At 44.9% G+C, this 21,630-nt stretch overlaps 1 protein-coding gene across 2 annotated transcripts in view; it reads right to left on the reverse strand.

The window, feature by feature from the left end:
• LOC115201753 (CSC1-like protein 2) overlaps window positions 1-21,630 on the reverse strand; it is a 113,117-nt gene that overhangs the window by 64,496 nt on the left and 26,991 nt on the right. The window contains exons 4-8 of one of the 2 annotated variants that reach the window (XM_029765635.1): window positions 12,521-12,559; window positions 7,691-7,781; window positions 5,761-5,798; window positions 1,323-1,465; window positions 9-60 (exon numbers count right to left, since the gene is read on the reverse strand). In XM_029765635.1, the coding sequence (XP_029621495.1) occupies window positions 9-60; window positions 1,323-1,465; window positions 5,761-5,798; window positions 7,691-7,781; window positions 12,521-12,559 (363 nt within the window). The remainder of the gene's footprint in view (window positions 1-8; window positions 61-1,322; window positions 1,466-5,760; window positions 5,799-7,690; window positions 7,782-12,520; window positions 12,560-21,630) is intronic. The other variant, XM_029765637.1, reaches the window with a different exon arrangement.

The following is a 21,630-nucleotide window of genomic DNA, read 5'->3' on the forward strand; positions in this document are numbered from 1 at the left end:
TCACTCACTTGGCATCCAGATTGGCTAAAGTGGTACGCCCAAAACTGTAGGCATCATTTTCTGTTTGGGGACAAAAATGGTTAGGTCAGGGTAGTAACAGCAGAATAACAGGACATTACATGTGTCTGTTGAAGCATACATTCTAGTTCATTATATTTCTATGGGTGGGTTATTGAATGGGAATGTACTGTGCGTTCTAGTTCATTATATTTCTATGGGTGGGTTATTGAATGGGAATGTACTGTGCGTTCTAGTTCATTATATTTCTATGGGTGGGTTATTGAATGGGAATGTATTGTACGTTCTAGTTCATTATATTTCTATGGGTGGGTTATTGAATGGGAATGTACTGTACGTTCTAGTTCATTATATTTCTATGGGTGGGTTTCAGCATCTTTGTCTTTAGAGGAGGTTGTGGTGGTTTTTATATGAAAGTGAGGAAATGAATCCACAAGGAGCTGATTCAATTCATGTGATACACAGAATAGATTTAAAATGTCTTCAGTCCAATCTGCCCTGCATGACCACAGCTTTTTCTACACAGGAGAACATTGATAGTAATTAATGGTGGTTTGTCTATAATCTAACCCGATTCTTCTCTGCTTGGCATGAAAGGAGATGGATTGGCCCTAAGATAGACCAGCAGCCTGTCCAGGGGGTGTCCTGGTACATCAAGCTGTCTCACTACAGAAACAGGATATAGACTAGTGTCCTGTCCAGGGGGTGTCCTGTACATCAAGCTGTCTCACTACAGAAACAGGATATAGACTAGTGTCCTGTCCAGGGGGTGTCCTGGTACATCAAGCTGCCTCACTACAGAAAACAGGAGATATCTGAGCCCACACGGCAGGAGTCTAAGACTCACTTGTGTTTGCCTCCACTTTGATGGTTCACGTGACAACAAGATCAAATCAAATTTTATTGGTCACATACACATGGTTAGCAGATGTTAATGCGAGTGTAGCGAAATGCTGGTAGATGGAAAATACCTAATGATATAACCCCTTGAACCACTGAAGTTAAAATAAATACAATTCAATCTATAACAACAACCTCAAAAGTCCTAAAAACCCAACCAATCTGAACTAAACAACTTCTGAAGTGAAGGACTCCTGATGACTACAAGGGATGCATCCCAAATGACACCCTATTCTCTAGCCACTGCACCGCTTTGACAAGGGCCCATAGGGAAACCGACAGGGCCCTGATCAAAACAAGTGCACTACATGGAGGGGGCGCCATTTATGATGTCGCCATGGCCACCATCCCAGTGTTTGTCTCTCAAGTCTTTCCTGAAGTCCCATCCCCTAAACCCCACTCACCCAATAGATTTCCTGAAAAGTTGACTGGCAGGACGATGGCCACTGAGAGCACGCCCACCACCACAAGCAGACCAATGATGTGCCTCTGGAAGGAGAGGTAGTGCACTGCATCCTCCCCACACTTCTCCCTGATCTCCTCATCCCTGGAGAGAGACAAACACAGAGAGACAGAGAGACAGACAGAGAGAGACAGAGAGACAGACAGAGAGACAGAGATAGACAGACAGAGAGACAGACAGAGAGACAGACAAAGAGAGACAGAGAGACAGACAGAGATAGACAGACAGAGAGACAGACAGAGAGACAGACAGAGAGACAGACAGAGACAGAGAGACAGACAGACAAAATGTATTTTATTTAATTTTTTGGAATCTTTATTTAACCATGAAAGTCACAGAGACAGAGTATTTAATACAAGAACACAGTCAGAGACACTAACCAGGGTCCAGCCGTGCAGAGCTCTGAACACAGTCAGAGACACTAACCAGGGTCCAGCCGTGCAGAGCTCTGAACACAGTCAGAGATACTAACCAGGGTCCAGCCGTGCAGAGCTCTGAACACAGTGAGAGATACTAACCAGGGTCCAGCCGTGCAGAGCTCTGAACACAGTGAGAGATACTAACCAGGGTCCAGCCGTGCAGAGCTCTGAACACAGTGAGAGATACTAACCAGGGTCCAGCCGTGCAGAGCTCTGAACACAGTCAGAGATACTAACCAGGGTCCAGCCGTGCAGAGCTCTGAACACAGTCAGAGATACTAACCAGGGTCCAGCCGTGCAGAGCTCTGAACACAGTGAGAGATACTAACCAGGGTCCAGCCGTGCAGAGCTCTGAACACAGTCAGAGATACTAACCAGGGTCCAGCCGTGCAGAGCTCTGAACACAGTCAGAGATACTAACCAGGGTCCAGCCGTGCAGAGCTCTGAACACAGTCAGAGATACTAACCAGGGTCCAGCCGTGCAGAGCTCTGAACACAGTCAGAGATACTAACCAGGGTCCAGCCGTGCAGAGCTCTGAACACAGTCAGAGATACTAACCAGGGTCCAGCCGTGCAGAGCTCTGAACACAGTCAGAGATACTAACCAGGGTCCAGCCGTGCAGAGCTCTGAACACAGTCAGAGATACTAACCAGGGTCCAGCCGTGCAGAGCTCTGAACACAGTCAGAGATACTAACCAGGGTCCAGCCGTGCAGAGCTCTGAACACAGTCAGAGATACTAACCAGGGTCCAGCCGTGCAGAGCTCTGAACACAGTCAGAGATACTAACCAGGGTCCAGCCGTGCAGAGCTCTGAACACAGTCAGAGATACTAACCAGGGTCCAGCCGTGCAGAGCTCTGAACACAGTGAGAGATACTAACCAGGGTCCAGCCGTGCAGAGCTCTGAACACAGTCAGAGATACTAACCAGGGTCCAGCCGTGCAGAGCTCTGAACACAGTCAGAGATACTAACCAGGGTCCAGCCGTGCAGAGCTCTGAACACAGTCAGAGATACTAACCAGGGTCCAGCCGTGCAGAGCTCTGAACACAGTCAGAGATACTAACCAGGGTCCAGCCGTGCAGAGCTCTGAACACAGTCAGAGATACTAACCAGGGTCCAGCCGTGCAGAGCTCTGAACACAGTCAGAGATACTAACCAGGGTCCAGCCGTGCAGAGCTCTGAACACAGTCAGAGATACTAACCAGGGTCCAGCCGTGCCCTGAACACAGTCAGAGATACTAACCAGGGTCCAGCCGTGCAGAGCTCTGAACACAGTGAGAGATACTAACCAGGGTCCAGCCGTGCCGAGCTCTGAACACAGTCAGAGATACTAACCAGGGTCCAGCCGTGCCGAGCTCTGAACAGTCACTGACAGTTAAACTCACAAAAGACGAATTACTAAATTCCAACCTCATTTTAACTCTTGCTGCCCCCCCCCCCCACACGAGAACGACTGATATTGATTTTTTTAGGGCCGATGCCGATAAGGATTTTTGGGGGTCAAGGAGGCCGATGGATGATATTTTAGGCCGATATTCAACATGTAAAATGTTGATGACAACATTTCCCAGAGACAGCAATGCATGCATTAACGTAGCAACTTTCAAATCAATGGCGGTTTTAAAATATTCACTGCTGTTAGTTTGAGAATATAAAATAACATCTATTCAATGCAAATAGGTCCAACGTAACGGCATGATGGGGAACTACACTGAACAAAAATATAAATGCAACATGTAAAATGTTGGTCCCATGTTTCATGAGATGAAGTTAAAGATCCCAGAAATGTTCCATATGCACAAAAAGCTTATTTATTTCAAATTTGATGCACAAATTTGTTTACATCCCTGTTAGTGAGCATTTCTCCTTTGCCAAGATAATCCATCCACCTGACAGGTGTGGCATATCAAGAAGCTGATTAAACAGCATGATCATTACACAAGTGCACCTTGTGTTGGGGACAATAAAAGGCCACTCTAAAATGTGCAGTTTTGTCAAACAACACAATACCATAGATGTCTCAAGTTTAGAGGGAGCGTGCAATTGGCATGCTGACTGCAGGAAAGTCCACCAGAGCTGTTGCCAGAGAATTAAATGTTAATTTCTCTAGCATAAGCCCCCTCCATGGTTGTTTTAGAGAATTTGTCAGCACGTCCAACCGGCCTCACAGCAGCAGACCGTGTGTATGGCGTCGTGTGGGCGAGCGGTTTGCTGATGTCAATGTTGTAAACAGAGTGCACCATGGTGGCGGTGGGTTATGGTACGGGCAGGCATCGGATAATGAACACAATTGATTTTATCGATGGCAATTTTAAATGCACAAAGATGGTTACAAGATCCTGAGGCCCATTGTCGTGCCATTCATCCACCGCCATCACCTCATGTTTCAGTATGATAATGCACGGCCCCATGTCACAAGGATCTGGACACAATTCCTGGAAGCTGAAAACGTCCCAGTTCTTCCATGGCCTGCATACTGACCAGACATGTCACCCATTGAGCATGTTTGGGATGCTCTGGATCGACGTGTACAACAGTGTGTTCTAGTTCCAATATTCTGCAACTTCACACAGCCATGGAAGAGGAGTGGGACAACATTCCACAGGCCACAATCAACATCCTGATCAACTCTATGTGAAGGAGATGTGTCTCGCTGCATGAGGCAAATGATCACACCAGATACTGACTGGTTTTCTTATCCACACCTCTACCTTTTTATTTAAGGTATCTGTGACCAACAGATGTATATCTGTATTCCCAGTCATGTGAAATCCATAGATTACGGGCCTTAATTTATAAATAATAAATTGACTGATTTCCTTTTATTAATGGTAACTCTGTAAAATCTTTGTTCAGTATAGTATTTGTCATTTTCCGTGATGGGAAGAACATTTTTTTTTTTTTTTGAACTGTCAGGACGAAATTCCAAACAACTCAATTGGCTAGTTCAGCTATCTGTCAAGAAACGGCCGGGTTGTAACTTGTATCCTACTGCTGTGATTGGATCGTGCGAGGCTGCAACTCCGCTCCCTTTCACTTGCTACTGTTTACTGCTAATACTATGATAACTAGCTCAAATGGCAATGACATATGCTACCAATCCATAAATGTACATAATAATACCTAACATGGAGAGTGAGGATAGGAAATCATTTAAAAAACAACGTTCTGTCTGAATGACTCAAATCTTTCCGTCGTTTGAGAAGTGTAAACTCACACCAATCTACAGCCTTCTTGATCCATAAACATGCAGGGAGATTCTTAGCTAGCTAAACTTATTGCGTTTTAAAACGCTTTCTCCCATTTCTCCTATCATCTAATCTGACTATCAACTGTCAATTTATACGGATTTGATTGTGGCTGGTCAGATCACCAGTAAATAGTTAACGTTATTCCGCAAGTGAGATGGCTCGTTGATACCAAAATGGTGCATGTTCAAAATAATGACCTGCTAACGTTAGCTAGCTACATTTGCCATTAGCTCCTAACTGGTATGTTTATCTAGGCAGCTAGCTAGCATATTAGCTAATATAGCTAGCATATTAGCTAATATAGCTAGCTACCTAACACCACAGATGAAAGGGTTTGTTATCGTAATCTTTGCTAACAGGTACACATAGCTGTCTGTTTAGCTTGCTTATTGCACGCAGGTCCGGGCACGTCCACACAAGCCGTATTAGTAGTGAATTACACTAAATTAATATTTGCAACAGGAGATCAATTTTGATCACTGTGTCAATTAATCTGTTTCTCAATACTGCATCTTTCGGTTAGAGAATGAGCTAGCTTGCTGCTGATTTTCCCAGCTAGACATTCCTCAGTGAGTGGTGGCTGGCAGAGCATCAGTTTTGCTAAGTAAAGAGACTATCAAAGGCTGATGGACAATATCAGCCCGATATATTAGCTCAGCTGATTATCGGTCGTTCTCACACACACACACAACTTTATGGGAGACTCACTTTATGCGGAAGATGGCTGTTAACCAGGAGCAGAAGCCCTAGAGAGAGAAGAGATTAGGTTAGATCTGCCGTCAATTAGGTTAGACCAGCTGTAGATTAGATGAGGTTAGATGTGTCATAGATTAGATTTATTAAATCTGCAATAGGTTAGGTTAGATCTGCCGCGGGTCATGTTAGGTTAGATCTGCAGAAGGTCAGGTTAGATCTGCAGAAGGTCAGGTTAGATCTGCAGAAGGTCAGGTTAGATCTGCAGAAGGTCAGGTTAGATCTGCAGAAGGTCAGGTTAGATCTGCAGAAGGTCAGGTTAGATCTGCAGACGGTCAAGTTAGATCTGCAGACGGTCAGGTTAGATCTGCAGACGGTCAGGTTAGATCTGCAGACGGTCAGGTTAGATCTGCAGACGGTCAGGTTAGATCTGCAGACGGTCAGGTTAGATCTGCAGACGGTCAGGTTAGATCTGCAGACGGTCAGGTTAGATCTGCAGACGGTCAGGTTAGATCTGCAGACGGTCAGGTTAGATCTGCAGACGGTCAGGTTAGATCTGCAGACGGTCAGGTTAGATCTGCAGAAGGTCAGGTTAGATCTGCAGAAGGTCAGGTTAGATCTGCAGAAGGTCAGGTTAGATCTGCAGAAGGTCAGGTAGATCTGCAGAAGGTCAGGTTAGATCTGCAGAAGGTTAGGTTAGATCTGCAGAAGGTTAGGTTAGATCTGGGGCGTCAGGTAGCCTAGTGGTTAGAGCATTGGACTAGTAACCAAAAAGGTTGCAAGATCAAATCCCTGAGCTGACAAGGTAAAAATCTGTCATTCTGCCCCCTGAACAAGGCAGTTAACCCACTGTTCCTAGGCTGTGATTGAAAATAAGAATTTCTCCTTAACTGACTTTCCTAGTTGAATAAAGGTTATAAAACAAATATATATATATATTGGAATAACGTGGACCCCCCCAGGAGTCGCCGCTGCTGCTTCTGCAACAGCTAATGAGGATCCTAATAAAATACCAAATAGTAAAACAAAAAATGTAAACGCATATTTTCTCCTCCGCTCATGACCGCATGTGCTGCCATAGAAATAGAACGAATAGAACGGGCGTCCCCCCCATTCAAGTCAATGATGGCATAATGGGTGGACTGGCCGCCATGGCAAGTGAACCTATAGGAGCAAAGAACTAAGTAAAATACGTGCTGTGATTGGTTGATTAAACTCAACATTCCATTGCGTGTGCCACATCAATTAACATCATTTGAATGAACATTCTACATTACCGTGGAAATTATTGCATCACAATACCAGGCGGCCATTGGGAGTGGACCCATGAGTTTACCAGTCAAATTGCCAGGGTTAGAGGTTTCCAAGCCTGTTCTATTCATTATATTTCTGTGTGTGCAGCTGCTGCATTGTGGTCATTCAGTCAGCTGTTCGTTTGACTATATATATATATATATATATATATATATATATATATATATATATATATATATATATAATATATAAATATAATATATATACACACGTTAAATGGGTATGACGGTTATTTCATTTACATGCCGGTTTCCATCCCCAACTGTCGGTTACACAGTAATTGTACAAGCTCTACTGACAATATGAAGTAATTTATTACAAGCTCTTTCTCAAACATGTTTTTGTGTTGTAATTTAGTCCAAGTGCAGTGGGTCTGCGGTCTGCAGTTGGCTACTGCAGGTGGTCCACAAATATATTTTCAAATTATGTATTTTTCTTTCCTTTAAAAAAAATAGCAACAGTTGGCAGTATTAATGGTACAAGAAATGTCACATTACTTTTTACAATGCAAATTGTTTGTGACACCTCGATGGTGGTCCTCTCCGGAACCGACAAGGTTGGAAACCGCTGCCCTAGCGTAGTCGCTCCACATGACCCCATGACCCCGGTAAAACCAGGAAGTAGTACTTACGTTGTCTCTCTGCTCAAAGTCCACAGAGCTGGAGACAGAGGTCAGGCGTTCGTAGCGATCGGGAAGCTCTGACGTTATTGCAGACGCCACACTGCGCACACACACAATGTTAAAAGGATACAATTAGTATTAGCTTAGCATTAGCCTAGCGTTCCCCAAAAACAAACCTGATGGAGATCGCTTTAGCATAACACTCCACCCCCCCCCAAAAAAAAAAAATCTGATCTCAAATAGTTAGGCTTTGATATCACCATTATAGTACAGTATCAATGGTGTATTTATTTACAGAGTAGTTAGTTCACTGACCACACATGTACTAGGCTCTGAAATGGTCTGGAGAGGCTGGTCCTGGGCTGTGTTCACACGGTTGTACCACTTATATTACAATTCTGGAATTTCTGTTTATTTCCTGAATTGACAGAATTGAATGTAACTGACCCGAGACAGGGTTGAGGTTTTAGTGGGTAGTAGGTCTACTCCTCATCAGTGTTGGGATTAGTAACTTGAAAAATATACATAACATATACAGTAGCAGTCAAAAGTTTTAGAACACCTACTCATTCAAAGGTTTTTCTTTATTTTTTGTACTATTTTCTACATTGTAGAATAATAATGAAGACATCAAAACTATGAAATAACACATATGGAATCATATAGTAACCCCCCCCAAAAATTGTTAAACAAATCAAAATATATTTTATATTTGAGATTCTTCAAAGTAGTCACCCTTTGCCTCAATGACAGCTTTGCAAACTCTTGGCATTCTCTCAACCAGCTTCACGAGGAATGCTTTTTCAACAGTCTTGAAGGAGTTCCCACATATGCTGAGCACTTGTTGGCTGCTTTTCCTTCACTCTGCGGTCCAACTCATCCCAAACAAATCTCAATTGGGTTGAGGTCGGGTGATTGTGGAGGCCAGGTCATCTGATACAGCACTCCATCACTCTCCTTCTTGGCCAAATAGCCCTTACACAGCCTGGAGGTGTGTTGGGTCATTGTCCTGTTGGAAAACAAATGATAGTCCAACTAAGCGCAAACCAGATGGGATGGCGTATCGCTGCAGAATGCTGTGGTAGCCAAGCTGGTTAAGTGTGCCTTGAATTCTAAATAAATCACTGACAGTGTCACTAGCAAAGCACCCCCACAACATCACACCTCCTCCTCCATGCTTCACGATGGGAACCACACATGTGGATATCATCCATTCACCTACTCTGCGTCTCACAAAGACACGGCGGTTGGAACTAAAAATCTCAAATTTGGACTCATCAGATCAAAGGACAGATTTCCACCGGTCTAATGTCCATTGCTCGGTTTTCTTGGCTCAAGCAAGTCTTCTTCTTATTGGTGTCCTTAAGTAGTGGTTTCTTTACAGAAATTCGACCATGAAGGCCTGATTCTCGCAGTCTCCTCTGAACAGTTGATGTTGAGATGTGTCTGTTACTTGAACTCTGTGAAGCATTTATTTGGGCTGCAATCTGAGGTGCAGTTAACTCTAATGACCTTATCCTCTGCAGCAGAGGTAACTCTGGGTCTTCCTTCACTGTGGCGGTCCTCATGAGAGCCAGTTTCATCCTAGCGCTTGATGGTTTTTGCGACTGTCGTTTCTCTTTGCTTATTTGAGCTTTTCTTGGCATAATATGGACTTGGTATTTTACCAAATAGGGCTATCTTCTGTATACCACCCCTACCTTGTCACAACACAACTGATTGGCTCAAACGCATTAAGGAAAGAAATTCCACAAATTAACTTTTAACAAGGCACACCTGTTAATTGAAATACATTCCAGGTGACTACCTCATGAAGCTGGTTGAGAGGATGCTAAGAGTGTGCAAAGGTGTCATCAAGGCAAAGGGTGGCTACTTTGAAGAAACTCAAATTTAAAGTATATTTTGATATGTTTAATAACACTTTTTTTGATTCCATATGTGTTATTTCATAGTTTTAATGTCTTCACTATTATTCTACAATGTAGAAAATGTTAAATATAAAGCAAAACCCTTGAATGGGTAGGTGTGTCTAAACTTTTTGACTGGTGCAGTGTACACTTTACAATATTACTTTGTGTGAAAAGTAACACGTTATATTACAAGTTATATTCATTTGTAGGCTTGGGCAATATATCGTTTATACCGTAAACCAAGGAATTTCAAAATACCTATGGTATGATTTTGAACACTGTAAAATAAATATATATTCCTTGCGTGCTACACAACATATTATGACTATAACAAATCTAAGAAGTGTCAAATAAATTATATCTAGCTTAGGGCACCATCTTTGCATTAGGTTTGCCAACGTGCTAATTAAGTGGCTAGATGTCAACATCAAGCTTCTTGGTTATATCAGAGACATTATAGTCTGTTGTACCAGTCTCTACAGATAACATTCACCTGCTTGTCTTCCTGGTTACAGCAGAGACGTTCTAGTCTCTACAGATAACATTCACCTGCTTGTCTTCCTGGTTACAGCAGAGACGTTCTAGTCTCTACAGATAACATTCACCTGCTTGTCTTCCTGGTTACAGCAGAGACGTTCTAGTCTCTACAGATAACATTCACCTGCTTGTCTTCCTGGTTACAGCAGAGACATTCTAGTCTCTACAGATAACATTCCACTCCTTGTCTTCCTGGTTACAGCAGAGACATTCTAGTCTCTACAGATAACATTCCACTCCTTGTCTTTGACAGAGACTGGACATTATACCATCTTCAAATATGAAAATTATATCGTTAATGAACTCGAGGAGAACAAAGGAGGATTTGATCCTGATTCGATAACTCAAGGCTATCGTCCAATCACAACGATTATCCAAATATTGGAAATATCACTTTTTCTCTCCTCAGAACACATTGGTATGTGGTTGTTTTTGTTTTTGACTTTGTTATAATTCTAATTGAGGCTCCACATGTTGTCATGGAAAATATTCATGTTGTTTCCAACAACCAATGAGCAACTCCGCCATAAATCCAGCTGCATAATTGAACGTTGAGATTGACGAAAGGCAAGTCTCTTTGGCGACAACATAGAGTGGCAAGGAGTGGAATGTTAGCTTTAAAAGACTGGTACCCACACTAGAGACTATCAATCCCCTCCTGGATGAAAATCCCTGATGCCCAAATTGTTTTGTGCATACTTTTTTTTACCTTTTTTATTTAAATAGCGCCCCTTGTATTCACTTCCGGTAATACCGTATACAGAAACGGTATGAACATCTGGATTTTGCGCAACCATTTTACTTTGCGTTAAAATAAAATCTCAGTTTCACTGTCAGAGGGAGCTTGGCGATTTGAATAAAAGTCACCCGTTATTTTACTCTGTTACTCATAAAAGTAATCTAGGTAGTAATTACGTAACGAGTCCCCCCAACCCTGCTCCTCACCCACCCCATCAGTGAGAGAACAACGATCCAGAACAAACCTCTACAGCCCCATCTCATGCAGTTTGAGGATTCTTGAGATACACAAACTGTCTCTCTCTGTCAGAGCCCCAAGCCTGTTAAAGGGAGAATTGCAGACGTGGGAGTGATCGGAGTGGCGAGGGGGGAAAAGTGAAAATTTGCTGTTTTTCGGGCAGAGTGGTTTGGAATCATCTTTCTTATTGGTCTATTAAAAAAAAACATTACTGCATGGTGATGTCACCACGGAAGGCCCAAACTTCATCCCACCAAAACAGGCAGAAATTTCAGGCTGTCTTTTCAAACAGCTCTTACACTAAAAAGGCATTGTCAAAATGTTCACAATTTCACAGTATTATTCCAACCTCAGTGTGGATATATATGCAAAACACAGAAAAATCTAATTTTTGACTGAAATGGGCCTTTAAGATGACAGATGCTAGCTAGAGAGAGAAGGGTATTCACAGAGAAAGGTATTCAGGGTATTCCCAGAGAAGGGTATTCAGGGTATTCACAGAGAAGGGTATTCAGGGTATTCACAGAGAAGGGTATTCAGGGTATTCACAGAGAAGGGTATTCCCAGAGAAGGGTATTCCCAGAGAAGGGTATTTAGGGGATTCACAGAGAAGGGTATTCAGGGTATTCACAGAGAAGGGTATTCCCAGAGAAGGGTATTCACAGAGACAACATAACACCAATGTGTAGTCAGTAATACACAGACTGAGAGCAGTGTTTCTCAATCCTGGTCCTGGGGACCCAAAGGGATGTACCTTTTTATTTCTGACCCCTAGCATTAAGACAGCTGATTGGTAGGAAGAGGTGGCTAGTAGGTAGTACAGAACCACCACAGACAAACAGCTGATTGGTAGGAAGAGGTGGCTAGTAGGTAGTACAGGAGCTGTAGGTAGGGATAACCAGTCAAAGTGAGTTGTGTAGTTACTAGTTACCGTACCTCTCTACCCTGTAAGCATCCTGCCTGCTGGGCGCCTCATGGGGTGCGCTCATACAGGAGGACAGGAAAGGCATGCTGCTTGTCAGAGAGTTTAACAACGAAACAGATTAGCATATAGAGCTGATTAGTTAGGGAAGAGAGAGAAGATCCAACAACGGGGTTGAAACAGACAGAGACACACACAGAGAGACTCAGCAGCAGAGTTAAAAACAGGAAGAATGATGAGAAAGAAATAGATGGAGAGAACAGGAGTCTGGCATGAAGAAGAAAGCCTGGAGGGAGAGAAGGAAAGAGAAAACCCCCCCACACAGAGAGACAGAGAGAGACAGAGAGAGAGAGAGAGACACAGAGAGAGGAGGCCAACCCACACCAGCCTAGGTAGGAAAGGAAGGAAGAGAGTTACTCCTAGAAGATAAGAGGGGTAACGAAGCAGCAATGTGACGAGGAAAAGCAGCAGGGTGACGCGGTAACATTACATACTATTCCTGTTCGTCCAGACGGCTGTATCGCTGACTCCGTCTTCAGAGAGAAAACAAAAACAGAAAAACAATATGGCGGAGGTCAGCTTGGTAGAGTCCTGGAGGAGAAACTAGTGACCGATGCAGTTAATCAGGTTCAATCACAGTTCAGTTGTCTCTACAGATACAGAGGGCCTCTGCTGCTGGGGTTATACATAGCTTTATTACAAACATTTACAAACAGATTAATATTACATGCCATTATCAAGTGCCTTTAACCAAAGCCACTCAAGTCACACACTTTTAACGTATGGGGTGGTCCTGGGAATTGAACCCACCATTCCTGGTGTTTTAAACGCCACGCTCTACCAAACTGAGCTAAAGAGCTTGACAAGAGTATAAATAAATGTAGTGAACAAAACAGGTTTTGAGTATTGTCTATATAATAAACAGTACCATAAAGACCACAAATCCATAAAATGGCTGCTTATGTTTGGTTCATACAGTATTGTCTATATAATAAACAGTACCATAAAGACCACAAATCCATAAAATGGCTGCTTATGTTTGGTTCATACAGTATTGTCTATATAATAAACAGTACCATAAAGACCACAAATCCATAAAATGGCTGCTTATGGTTTGGTTCACACTGAATAAAAAGCGTCACAGATATACAGTAGGCCTAGATGTTAGGCCAAAGGGGATTCGCTATCTGTATATGAGATTACTTATAAGTATTGCAGGCATGCAGCAGGGGTAAACAATGTGCCTGTCTATGGACCATGACCCTGGCTCTGTCCTAGTCACCCAATACAGCATAGTTATCTTAGCTACTACATCTACCAGTGGAGGCTCCTCAGAGAAGGAAAGGGAGGACCATCCTACTCAATGAATTCCAGAGAAATAAAAAGTTACTTTTTTTTAGATAAAACTATACTAAATATATTCATGTCACCAAATAATTGATTAAAACACACTGTTTTGCAATGAAGGTCTACAGTAGCCTCAAAAGCACTCTGTAGGGTAGCACCATGGTGTAGCCGGAGGACAGCTAGCTTCCGTCCTCCTCTGGGTACATTGACTTCAATACAAAACCTAGGAGGCTCGTGCTCCTCGTCACCTTCCCGTAGACTTACATGGTAATTATGACCACTTCTGGAGGACGTCCTCCCATCCAATCAAAGCTTTTACAGTATGAAAGAATGAACCTAGTACTACGGACGTGTGATTTAGAAGCTTGGTGAGTTGGTGACATTTTGTTGGATAGATTGAGATAGTGAATAGTAATTTTTAGGAAATCAAATTAGTTTTTTTAAACTACAGAAGACTGAGGTAGGTTATATATTGTTGTCTTGGTTTTAGAACGTGTAAGGTTAGTGTAATTTATTTATATTTGCCGTGCTAACTTCAGTAGCAAGTTGCTAGCTAGCTACCAGAGTGCAGTTTCCTAACAACAATGTAGTGGATTTTGAAGAACCTCTTTCATTGTCCACATCAGATTCAAGCTTCTGGGAGAAAAAAAGCAGTATAAAGCAAGTCCCAGGTCTACACAATGTAAACCTGCATAAAGCAAGTCCCAGGTCTAAACAATGTAAACCTGCATAAAGCAAGTCCCAGGTCTAAACAATGTAAACCTGCATAAAGCAAGTCCCAGGTCTAAACAATGTAAACCTGCATGAAGCAAGTCCCAGGTCTAAACAATGTAAACCTGCATGAAGCAAGTCCCAGGTCTACACAATGTAAACCTGCATGAAGCAAGTCCCAGGTCTAAACAATGTAAACCTGCATGAAGCAAGTCCCAGGTCTAAACAATGTAAACCTGCATGAAGCAAGTCCCAGGTCTACACAATGTAAACCTGCATGAAGCAAGTCCCAGGTCTACACAATGTAAATCTGCATAAAGCAAGTCCCAGGTCTACACAATGTAAACCTGCATGAAGCAAGTCCCAGGTCTACACAATGTAAATCTGCATAAAGCAAGTCCCAGGTCTACACAATGTAAACCTGCATGAAGCAAGTCCCAGGTCTACACAATGTAAATCTGCATAAAGCAAGTCCCAGGTCTACACAATGTAAACCTGCATGAAGCAAGTCCCAGGTCTACACAATGTAAACCTGCATGAAGCAAGTCCCAGGTCTACACAATGTAAACCTGCATGAAGCAAGTCCCAGGTCTACACAATGTAAACCTGCATAAAGCAAGTCCCAGGTCTAAACAATGTAAACCTGCATGAAGCAAGTCCCAGGCCTCACAATGTAAACCTGCATGAAGCAAGTCCCAGGTCTAAACAATGTAAACCTGCATGAAGCAAGTCCCAGGCCGACACAATGTAAACCTGCATGAAGCAAGTCCCAGGTCTAAACAATGTAAACCTGCATGAAGCAAGTCCCAGGTCTACACAATGTAAATCTGCATAAAGCAAGTCCCAGGTCTACACAATGTAAATCTGCATAAAGCAAGTCCCAGGCCGACACAATGTAAATCTGCATAAAGCAAGTCCCAGGCCGACACAATGTAAATCTGCATAAAGCAAGTCCCAGGTCTACACAATGTAAATCTGCATAAAGCAAGTCCCAGGCCGACACAATGTAAACCTGCATAAAGCAAGTCTCAGGTTTACACAATGTAAACCTGCATAAAGCAAGTCCCAGGTCTTCACAATGTAAACCTGCATAAAGCAAGTCCCAGGTCTTCACAATGTAAACCTGCATAAAGCAAGTCCTCGGCCGACACAATGTAAAGCAAGTCCTCGGCCGACACAATGTAAACCTGCATGAAGCAAGTCCCAGGTCTACACAAGGTAAACCTGCATGAAGCAAGTCCCAGGTCTAAACAATGTAAACCTGCATGAAGCAAGTCTCAGCCCTGTGAGTTCTATGGTCCATCCGTTGCCGTCACTGTGTCGAGGAAACCCCATTAGTCTAGTCTAAATTTAATTCATATGAAGGTTGCTGCAGTTTGACAGAATTTTCATCCTCCCGAGGGCCAGGAGTTTTTCCCGGGATTAAAAAAAACAAACATCAGAAAATCTTGTCCCCATCAAGTTGTAGAAACATCTCAAGGATGATCAATGGAAACAGGTTGCACCTGAGCTCAAGTTTGAGTCTCATAGCAAAGGGTCTGAATACTTATGTAAATAAAGTTAGTTTTTTTTTTTTTTTTTATACATTTGCATAAATAAAAAAAATTGTGTGATTGTGTGTTTAGATTAATAACATTTTAATTTAATCCATTTTAGAACAAGGCTGTAACGTAACAAAATGTGGAAAAAGGGGTCTGAATACTTTCCGAAAACTGTATATGTATAGAAAAGGTGTGTAAAGCAGTAGTTAAATAGGATGAGCCATTACCAGAATACAGTATATAAAGTGGGTAAAGCAATAGGTAAACATTATTAAAGTGGCCAGGGATTCCATGACTATGTACATAGGTCAAAGCAGTCTATAAGGTGCAGGGCAGAGTACCAGGTGGTAGCCGGCTTGTAACAGTGACTGAGGTTCAGGGCAAGGTACTGGGTGGAGGCTAGTAACAGTAACTAAGGTTCAGGGCAGGGTACTGGGTGGAGGCTGGCTAGTAACAGTAATTAAGGTTCAGGGCAAGGTACTGGGTGGAGGCTAGTAACAGTAACTAAGGTTCAGGGCAGGGTACTGGGTGGAGGCTAGTAACAGTTACTAAGGTTCAGGGCAGGGTACTGGGTGGAGGCTGGCTAGTAACAGTAACTATAGTTCAGGGCAGGGTACTGGGTGGAGGCTAGTAACAGTAACTAAGGTTCAGGGCAGGGTACTGGGTGGAGGCCGGCTAGTAACAGTAACTAAGGTTCAGGACAGGGTACTGGGTGGAGGCGGGTAGTAACAGTAACTAAGGTTCAGGGCAGGGTACTGGGTGGAGGCTAGTAACAGTTACTAAGGTTCAGGGCAGGGTACTGGGTGGAGGCTGGCTAGTAACAGTAACTATAGTTCAGGGCAGGGTACTGGGTGGAGGCTAGTAACAGTAACTAAGGTTCAGGGCAGGGTACTGGGTGGAGGCCGGCTAGTAACAGTAACTAAGGTTCAGGACAGGGTACTGGGTGGAGGCGGGTAGTAACAGTAACTAAGGTTCAGGGCAGGGTACTGGGTGGAGGCTGGCTAGTAACAGTAGCTAAGGTTCAGGGCAGGGTACTGGGTGGAGGCTGGCTAGTAACAGTAACTAAGGTTCAGGGCAGGGTACTGGGTGGAGGCCGGCTAGTAACAGTAACTAAGGTTCAGGGCAGGGTACTGGGTGGAGGCCGGCTAGTAACAGTAACTAAGGTTCAGGACAGGGTACTGGGTGGAGGCTGGCTAGTAACAGTAACTAAGGTTCAGGGCAGGGTACTGGGTGGAGGCAGGCTAGTAACAGTAACTAAGGTTCAGGGCAGGGTACTGGGTGGAGGCTGGCTAGTAGCAGTAACTAAGGTTCAGGGCAGGGTACTGGGTGGAGGCCGGCTAGTAACAGTAACTAAGGTTCAGGGCAGGGTGCTGGGTGGAGGCCGGCTAGTGACAGTGACTAAGTTCAGGGCAGGGTACTGGGTGGAGGCAGGCTAGTAACAGTAACTAAGGTTCAGGGCAGGGTACTGGGTGGAGGCGGGTAGTAACAGTAACTAAGGTTCAGGGCAGGGTACTGGGTGGAGGCTGGCTAGTAACAGTAACTAAGGTTCAGGGCAGGGTACTGGGTGGAGGCTGGCTAGTAACAGTAACTAAGGTTCAGGGTACTGGGTGGAGGCTAGTAACAGTAACTATAGTTCAGGGCAGGGTACTGGGTGGAGGCTGGCTAGTAACAGTGACTAAGGTTCAGGGCAGGGTACTGGGTGGAGGCTAGTAACAGTAACTAAGGTTCAGGGCAGGGTACTGGGTGGAGGCTAGTAACAGTAACTAAGGTTCAGGGCAGGGTACTGGGTGGAGGCTAGTAACAGTAACTAAAGATCAGGGTACTGGGTGGAGGCTAGTAACAGTAACTAAGGTTCAGGGCAGGGTACTGGGTGGAGGCCGGCTAGTGGTGAATGTTTAACAGTCTGATGGCCTGGAAATAGAAGGTGTTTATCAGTCTCTCGATCACAGCTTTGATGCACCTGTACTGTTTACTCCTAGATGGTAGCGGGGTGAACAAGCCGTGGCTCGGGTGGCTGAGGTCCTTGATGCTCTTCTTGGCTTTCCTGTGATACCGAGTGGTGTATATGTCCTGGAGGACATATACACCTGTATATAGCCTCCACATTGACTCTGTACTGGTACCCCCTGTATATAGCCTCCACATTGACTCTGTACCGGTACCCCCTGTATATAGCCTCCACATTGACTCTGTACCGGTACCCCCTGTATATAGCCTCCACATTGACTCTGTACCGGTACCCCCTGTATATAGCCTCCACATTGACTCTGTACCGGTACCCCCTGTATATAGCCTCCACATTGACTTTGTATTGGTACCCCCTGTATATAGCCTCCACATTGACTCTGTACCGGTACCCCCTGTATATAGCCTCCACATTGACTCTGTACCGGTACCCCCTGTATATAGCCTCCACATTGACTCTGTACCGGTACCCCCTGTATATAGCCTCCACATTGACTCTGTACCGGTACCCCTGTATATAGCCTCCACATTGACTCTGTACCGGTACCCCCTGTATATAGCCTCCACATTGACTCTGTACCGGTACCCCCTGTATATAGTCTCCACATTGACTCTGTACCGGTACCCCCTGTATATAGCCTCCACATTGACTCTGTACCGGTACCCCCTGTATATAGCCTCCACATTGACTCTGTACCGGTACCCCCTGTATATAGCCTCCACATTGACTCTGTACCGGTACCCCCTGTATATAGTCTCCACATTGACTCTGTACCGGTACCCCCTGTATATAGCCTCCACATTGACTCTGTACCGGTACCCCCTGTATATAGCCTCCACATTGACTCTGTACCGGTACCCCCTGTATATAGCCTCTACATTGACTCTGTACCGGTACCCCCTGTATATAGCCTCCACATTGACTCTGTACCAGTACCCCCTGTATATAGCCTCCACATTGACTCTGTACCAGTACCCCCTGTATATAGCCTCCACATTGACTCTGTACCGGTACCCCTGTATATAGCCTCCACATTGACTCTGTACCGTAACACCCCCTGTATATAGCCTCCACATTGACTCTGTACCGGTACCCCCTGTATATAGCCTCCACATGACTCTGTACCGGTACCCCCTGTATATAGCCTCCACATTGACTCTGTACCGGTACCCCCTGTATATAGCCTCCACATTGACTCTGTACCGGTACCCCCTGTATATAGCCTCCACATTGACTCTGTACCGTAATACCCTGTATATAGCCTCCACATTGACTCTGTACCGGTACCCCCTGTATATAGCCTCCACATTGACTCTGTACCGGTACCCCCTGTATATAGCCTCCACATTGACTCTGTACCGGTATCCCCTGTATATAGCCTCCACATTGACTCTGTACCGGTACCCCCTGTATATAGCCTCCACATTGACTCTGTACCGGTACCCCCTGTATATAGACTCCACATTGACTCTGTACCGGTACCCCTGTATATAGCCTCCACATTGACTCTGTACCGGTACCCCCTGTATATAGCCTCCACATTGACTCTGTACCGGTACCCCCTGTATATAGCCTCCACATTGACTCTGTACCAGTACCCCCTGTATATAGCCTCCACATTGACTCTGTATCGGTACCCCCCTGTATATAGCCTCCACATTGACTCTGTACCGGTACCCCCTGTATATAGCCTCCACATTGACTCTGTACCGGTACCCCCTGTATATAGCCTCCACATTGACTCTGTACCGGTACCTCCTGTATATAGCCTCCACATTGACTCTGTACCGGTACCCCCTGTATATAGCCTCCACATTGACTCTGTACCGGTACCCCCTGTATATAGCCTCCACATTGACTCTGTACCGGTACCCCCTGTATATAGCCTCCACATTGACTCTGTACCGTAATACCCTGTATATAGCCTCCACATTGACTCTGTACCGGTACCCCCTGTATATAGCCTCTACATTGACTCTGTACCGGTACTCCCTGTATATAGCCTCCACATTGACTCTGTACCGGTACCCCCTGTATATAGCCTCCACATTGACTCTGTACCGGTACCCCCTGTATATAGCCTCCACATTGACTCTGTACCGGTACCCCCTGTATATAGCCTCCACATTGACTCTCTACCGGTACCCCCTGTATATAGCCTCCACATTGACTCTGTACCGGTACCCCCTGTATATAGCCTCCACATTGACTCTGTACCTGTACCCCCTGTATATAGCCTCCACATTGACTCTGTACCGGTACCCCCTGTATATAGCCTCCACATTGACTCTGTACCGGTACCCCCCTGTATATAGCCTTGTTATTGTTATTTTATTGTGTTACTTTTTATAATTTTTCACTTTAGTATATTTAGTAAATATTTTCTTAACTCTTCTTGAACTGCACTGTTGGTTAAAGGGCTTTGTAAAGTAAGCATTTCACTGTAAAGTCTACACTTGTTGTATTCGGGGCACGTGACAAATAAAGTTTGATTTGATTTATGATGACCACGCCACGACCATTGTCAACTCACTCCTGACATGAATTGAAGTCATGTCTCATGTTTCCTCTCATCCCCTGGTGGAGTGAATGCCTCCTCTCATTCCCTGGTGGAGTGAATGCCTCCTCTCATCCCCTGGTGGAGTGAATGCCTCCTCTCATCCCCTGGTGGAGTGAATGCCTCCTCTCATCCCCTGGTGGAGTGAATGCCTCCTCTCATCCCCTGGTGGAGTGAATGCCTCCTCTCATCCCCTGGTGGAGTGAATGCCTCCTCTCATCCCCTGGTGGAGTGAATGCCTCCTCTCATCCCCTGGTGGAGTGAATGCCTCCTCTCATCCCCTGGTGGAGTGAATGCCTCCTCTCATCCCCTGGTGGAGTGAATGCCTCCTCTCATCCCCTGGTGGAGTGAATGCCTCCTCTCATCCCCTGGTGGAGTGAATGCCTCCTCTCATCCCCTGATGGAGTGAATGCCTCCTCTCATCCCCTGGTGGAGTGAATGCCTCCTCTCATCCCCTGGTGGAGTGAATACCTCCTCTCATCCCCTGGTGGAGTGAATGCCTCCTCTCATCCCCTGGTGGAGTGAATGCCTCCTCTCATCCCCTGGTGGAGTGAATGCCTCCTCTCATCCCCTGGTGGAGTGAATGCCTCCTCTCATCCCCTGGTGGAGTGAATGCCTCCTCTCATCCCCTGATGGAGTGAATGCCTCCTCTCATCCCCTGGTGGAGTGAATGCCTCCTCTCATCCCCTGGTGGAGTGAATGCCTCCTCTCATCCCCTGGTGGAGTGAATGCCTCCTCTCATCCCCTGGTGGAGTGAATGCCTCCTCTCATCCACTGGTGGAGTGAATGCCTCCTCTCATCCCCTGGTGGAGTGAATGCCTCCTCTCATCCCCATTATTACACATCAATGTGACTTCTATCCTTTTAATCCCACAGGAAGATCCCAGTGTAACAGCTTAGCTTCCGTCCCTCTTCCTCGCCCCAACCTGGGCTCGAACCAGGGACCCTCTGGACACATCAACCACTGACACCCCAGGAAGCATCGTTACCCATCCGCGGCCCAAAATCCGCAGGCCCTTTGCAGAGCAAAGAGGAAACAACTACTTCAAGGACGCAGAGCGAGTGATGTCACTCGATTGAAACGCTATTAGCGCCCACCACCGCTAACTAGCTAGCCATTTCACATCGGTTACACCAGCTACAGTATCTCTGCCACTGCTGCTAAATAAAAAACAATCCCAGGGGAAACACAGGAAGTAGTTGATCTGGTGGCCTGGCTGGTCACCCCTCATATATCCACCCGGCACAGCCAGAAGAGGACTGGCCACCCCTCATAGCCTGGTTCCTCTCTAGGTTTCTTCCTAGGTTTTTGGCCTTTCTCAGGAGTTTTTCCTAGGGAGTTTTTCCCAGCCACCGTGCTTCTTTCACATGCATTGCTTGCTGTTTGGGGTTTTAGGCTGGGTTTCTGTACAGCACTTTGAGATTTCAGCTGATGTACGAAGGGCTATATAAATAAATTTGATTTGATTTGATTTGGTCTAG

The sequence above is a fragment of the Salmo trutta genome, chromosome 10 (genome assembly GCF_901001165.1).
Source record: "Salmo trutta chromosome 10, fSalTru1.1, whole genome shotgun sequence".
NCBI lineage: Eukaryota > Metazoa > Chordata > Actinopteri > Salmoniformes > Salmonidae > Salmo > Salmo trutta.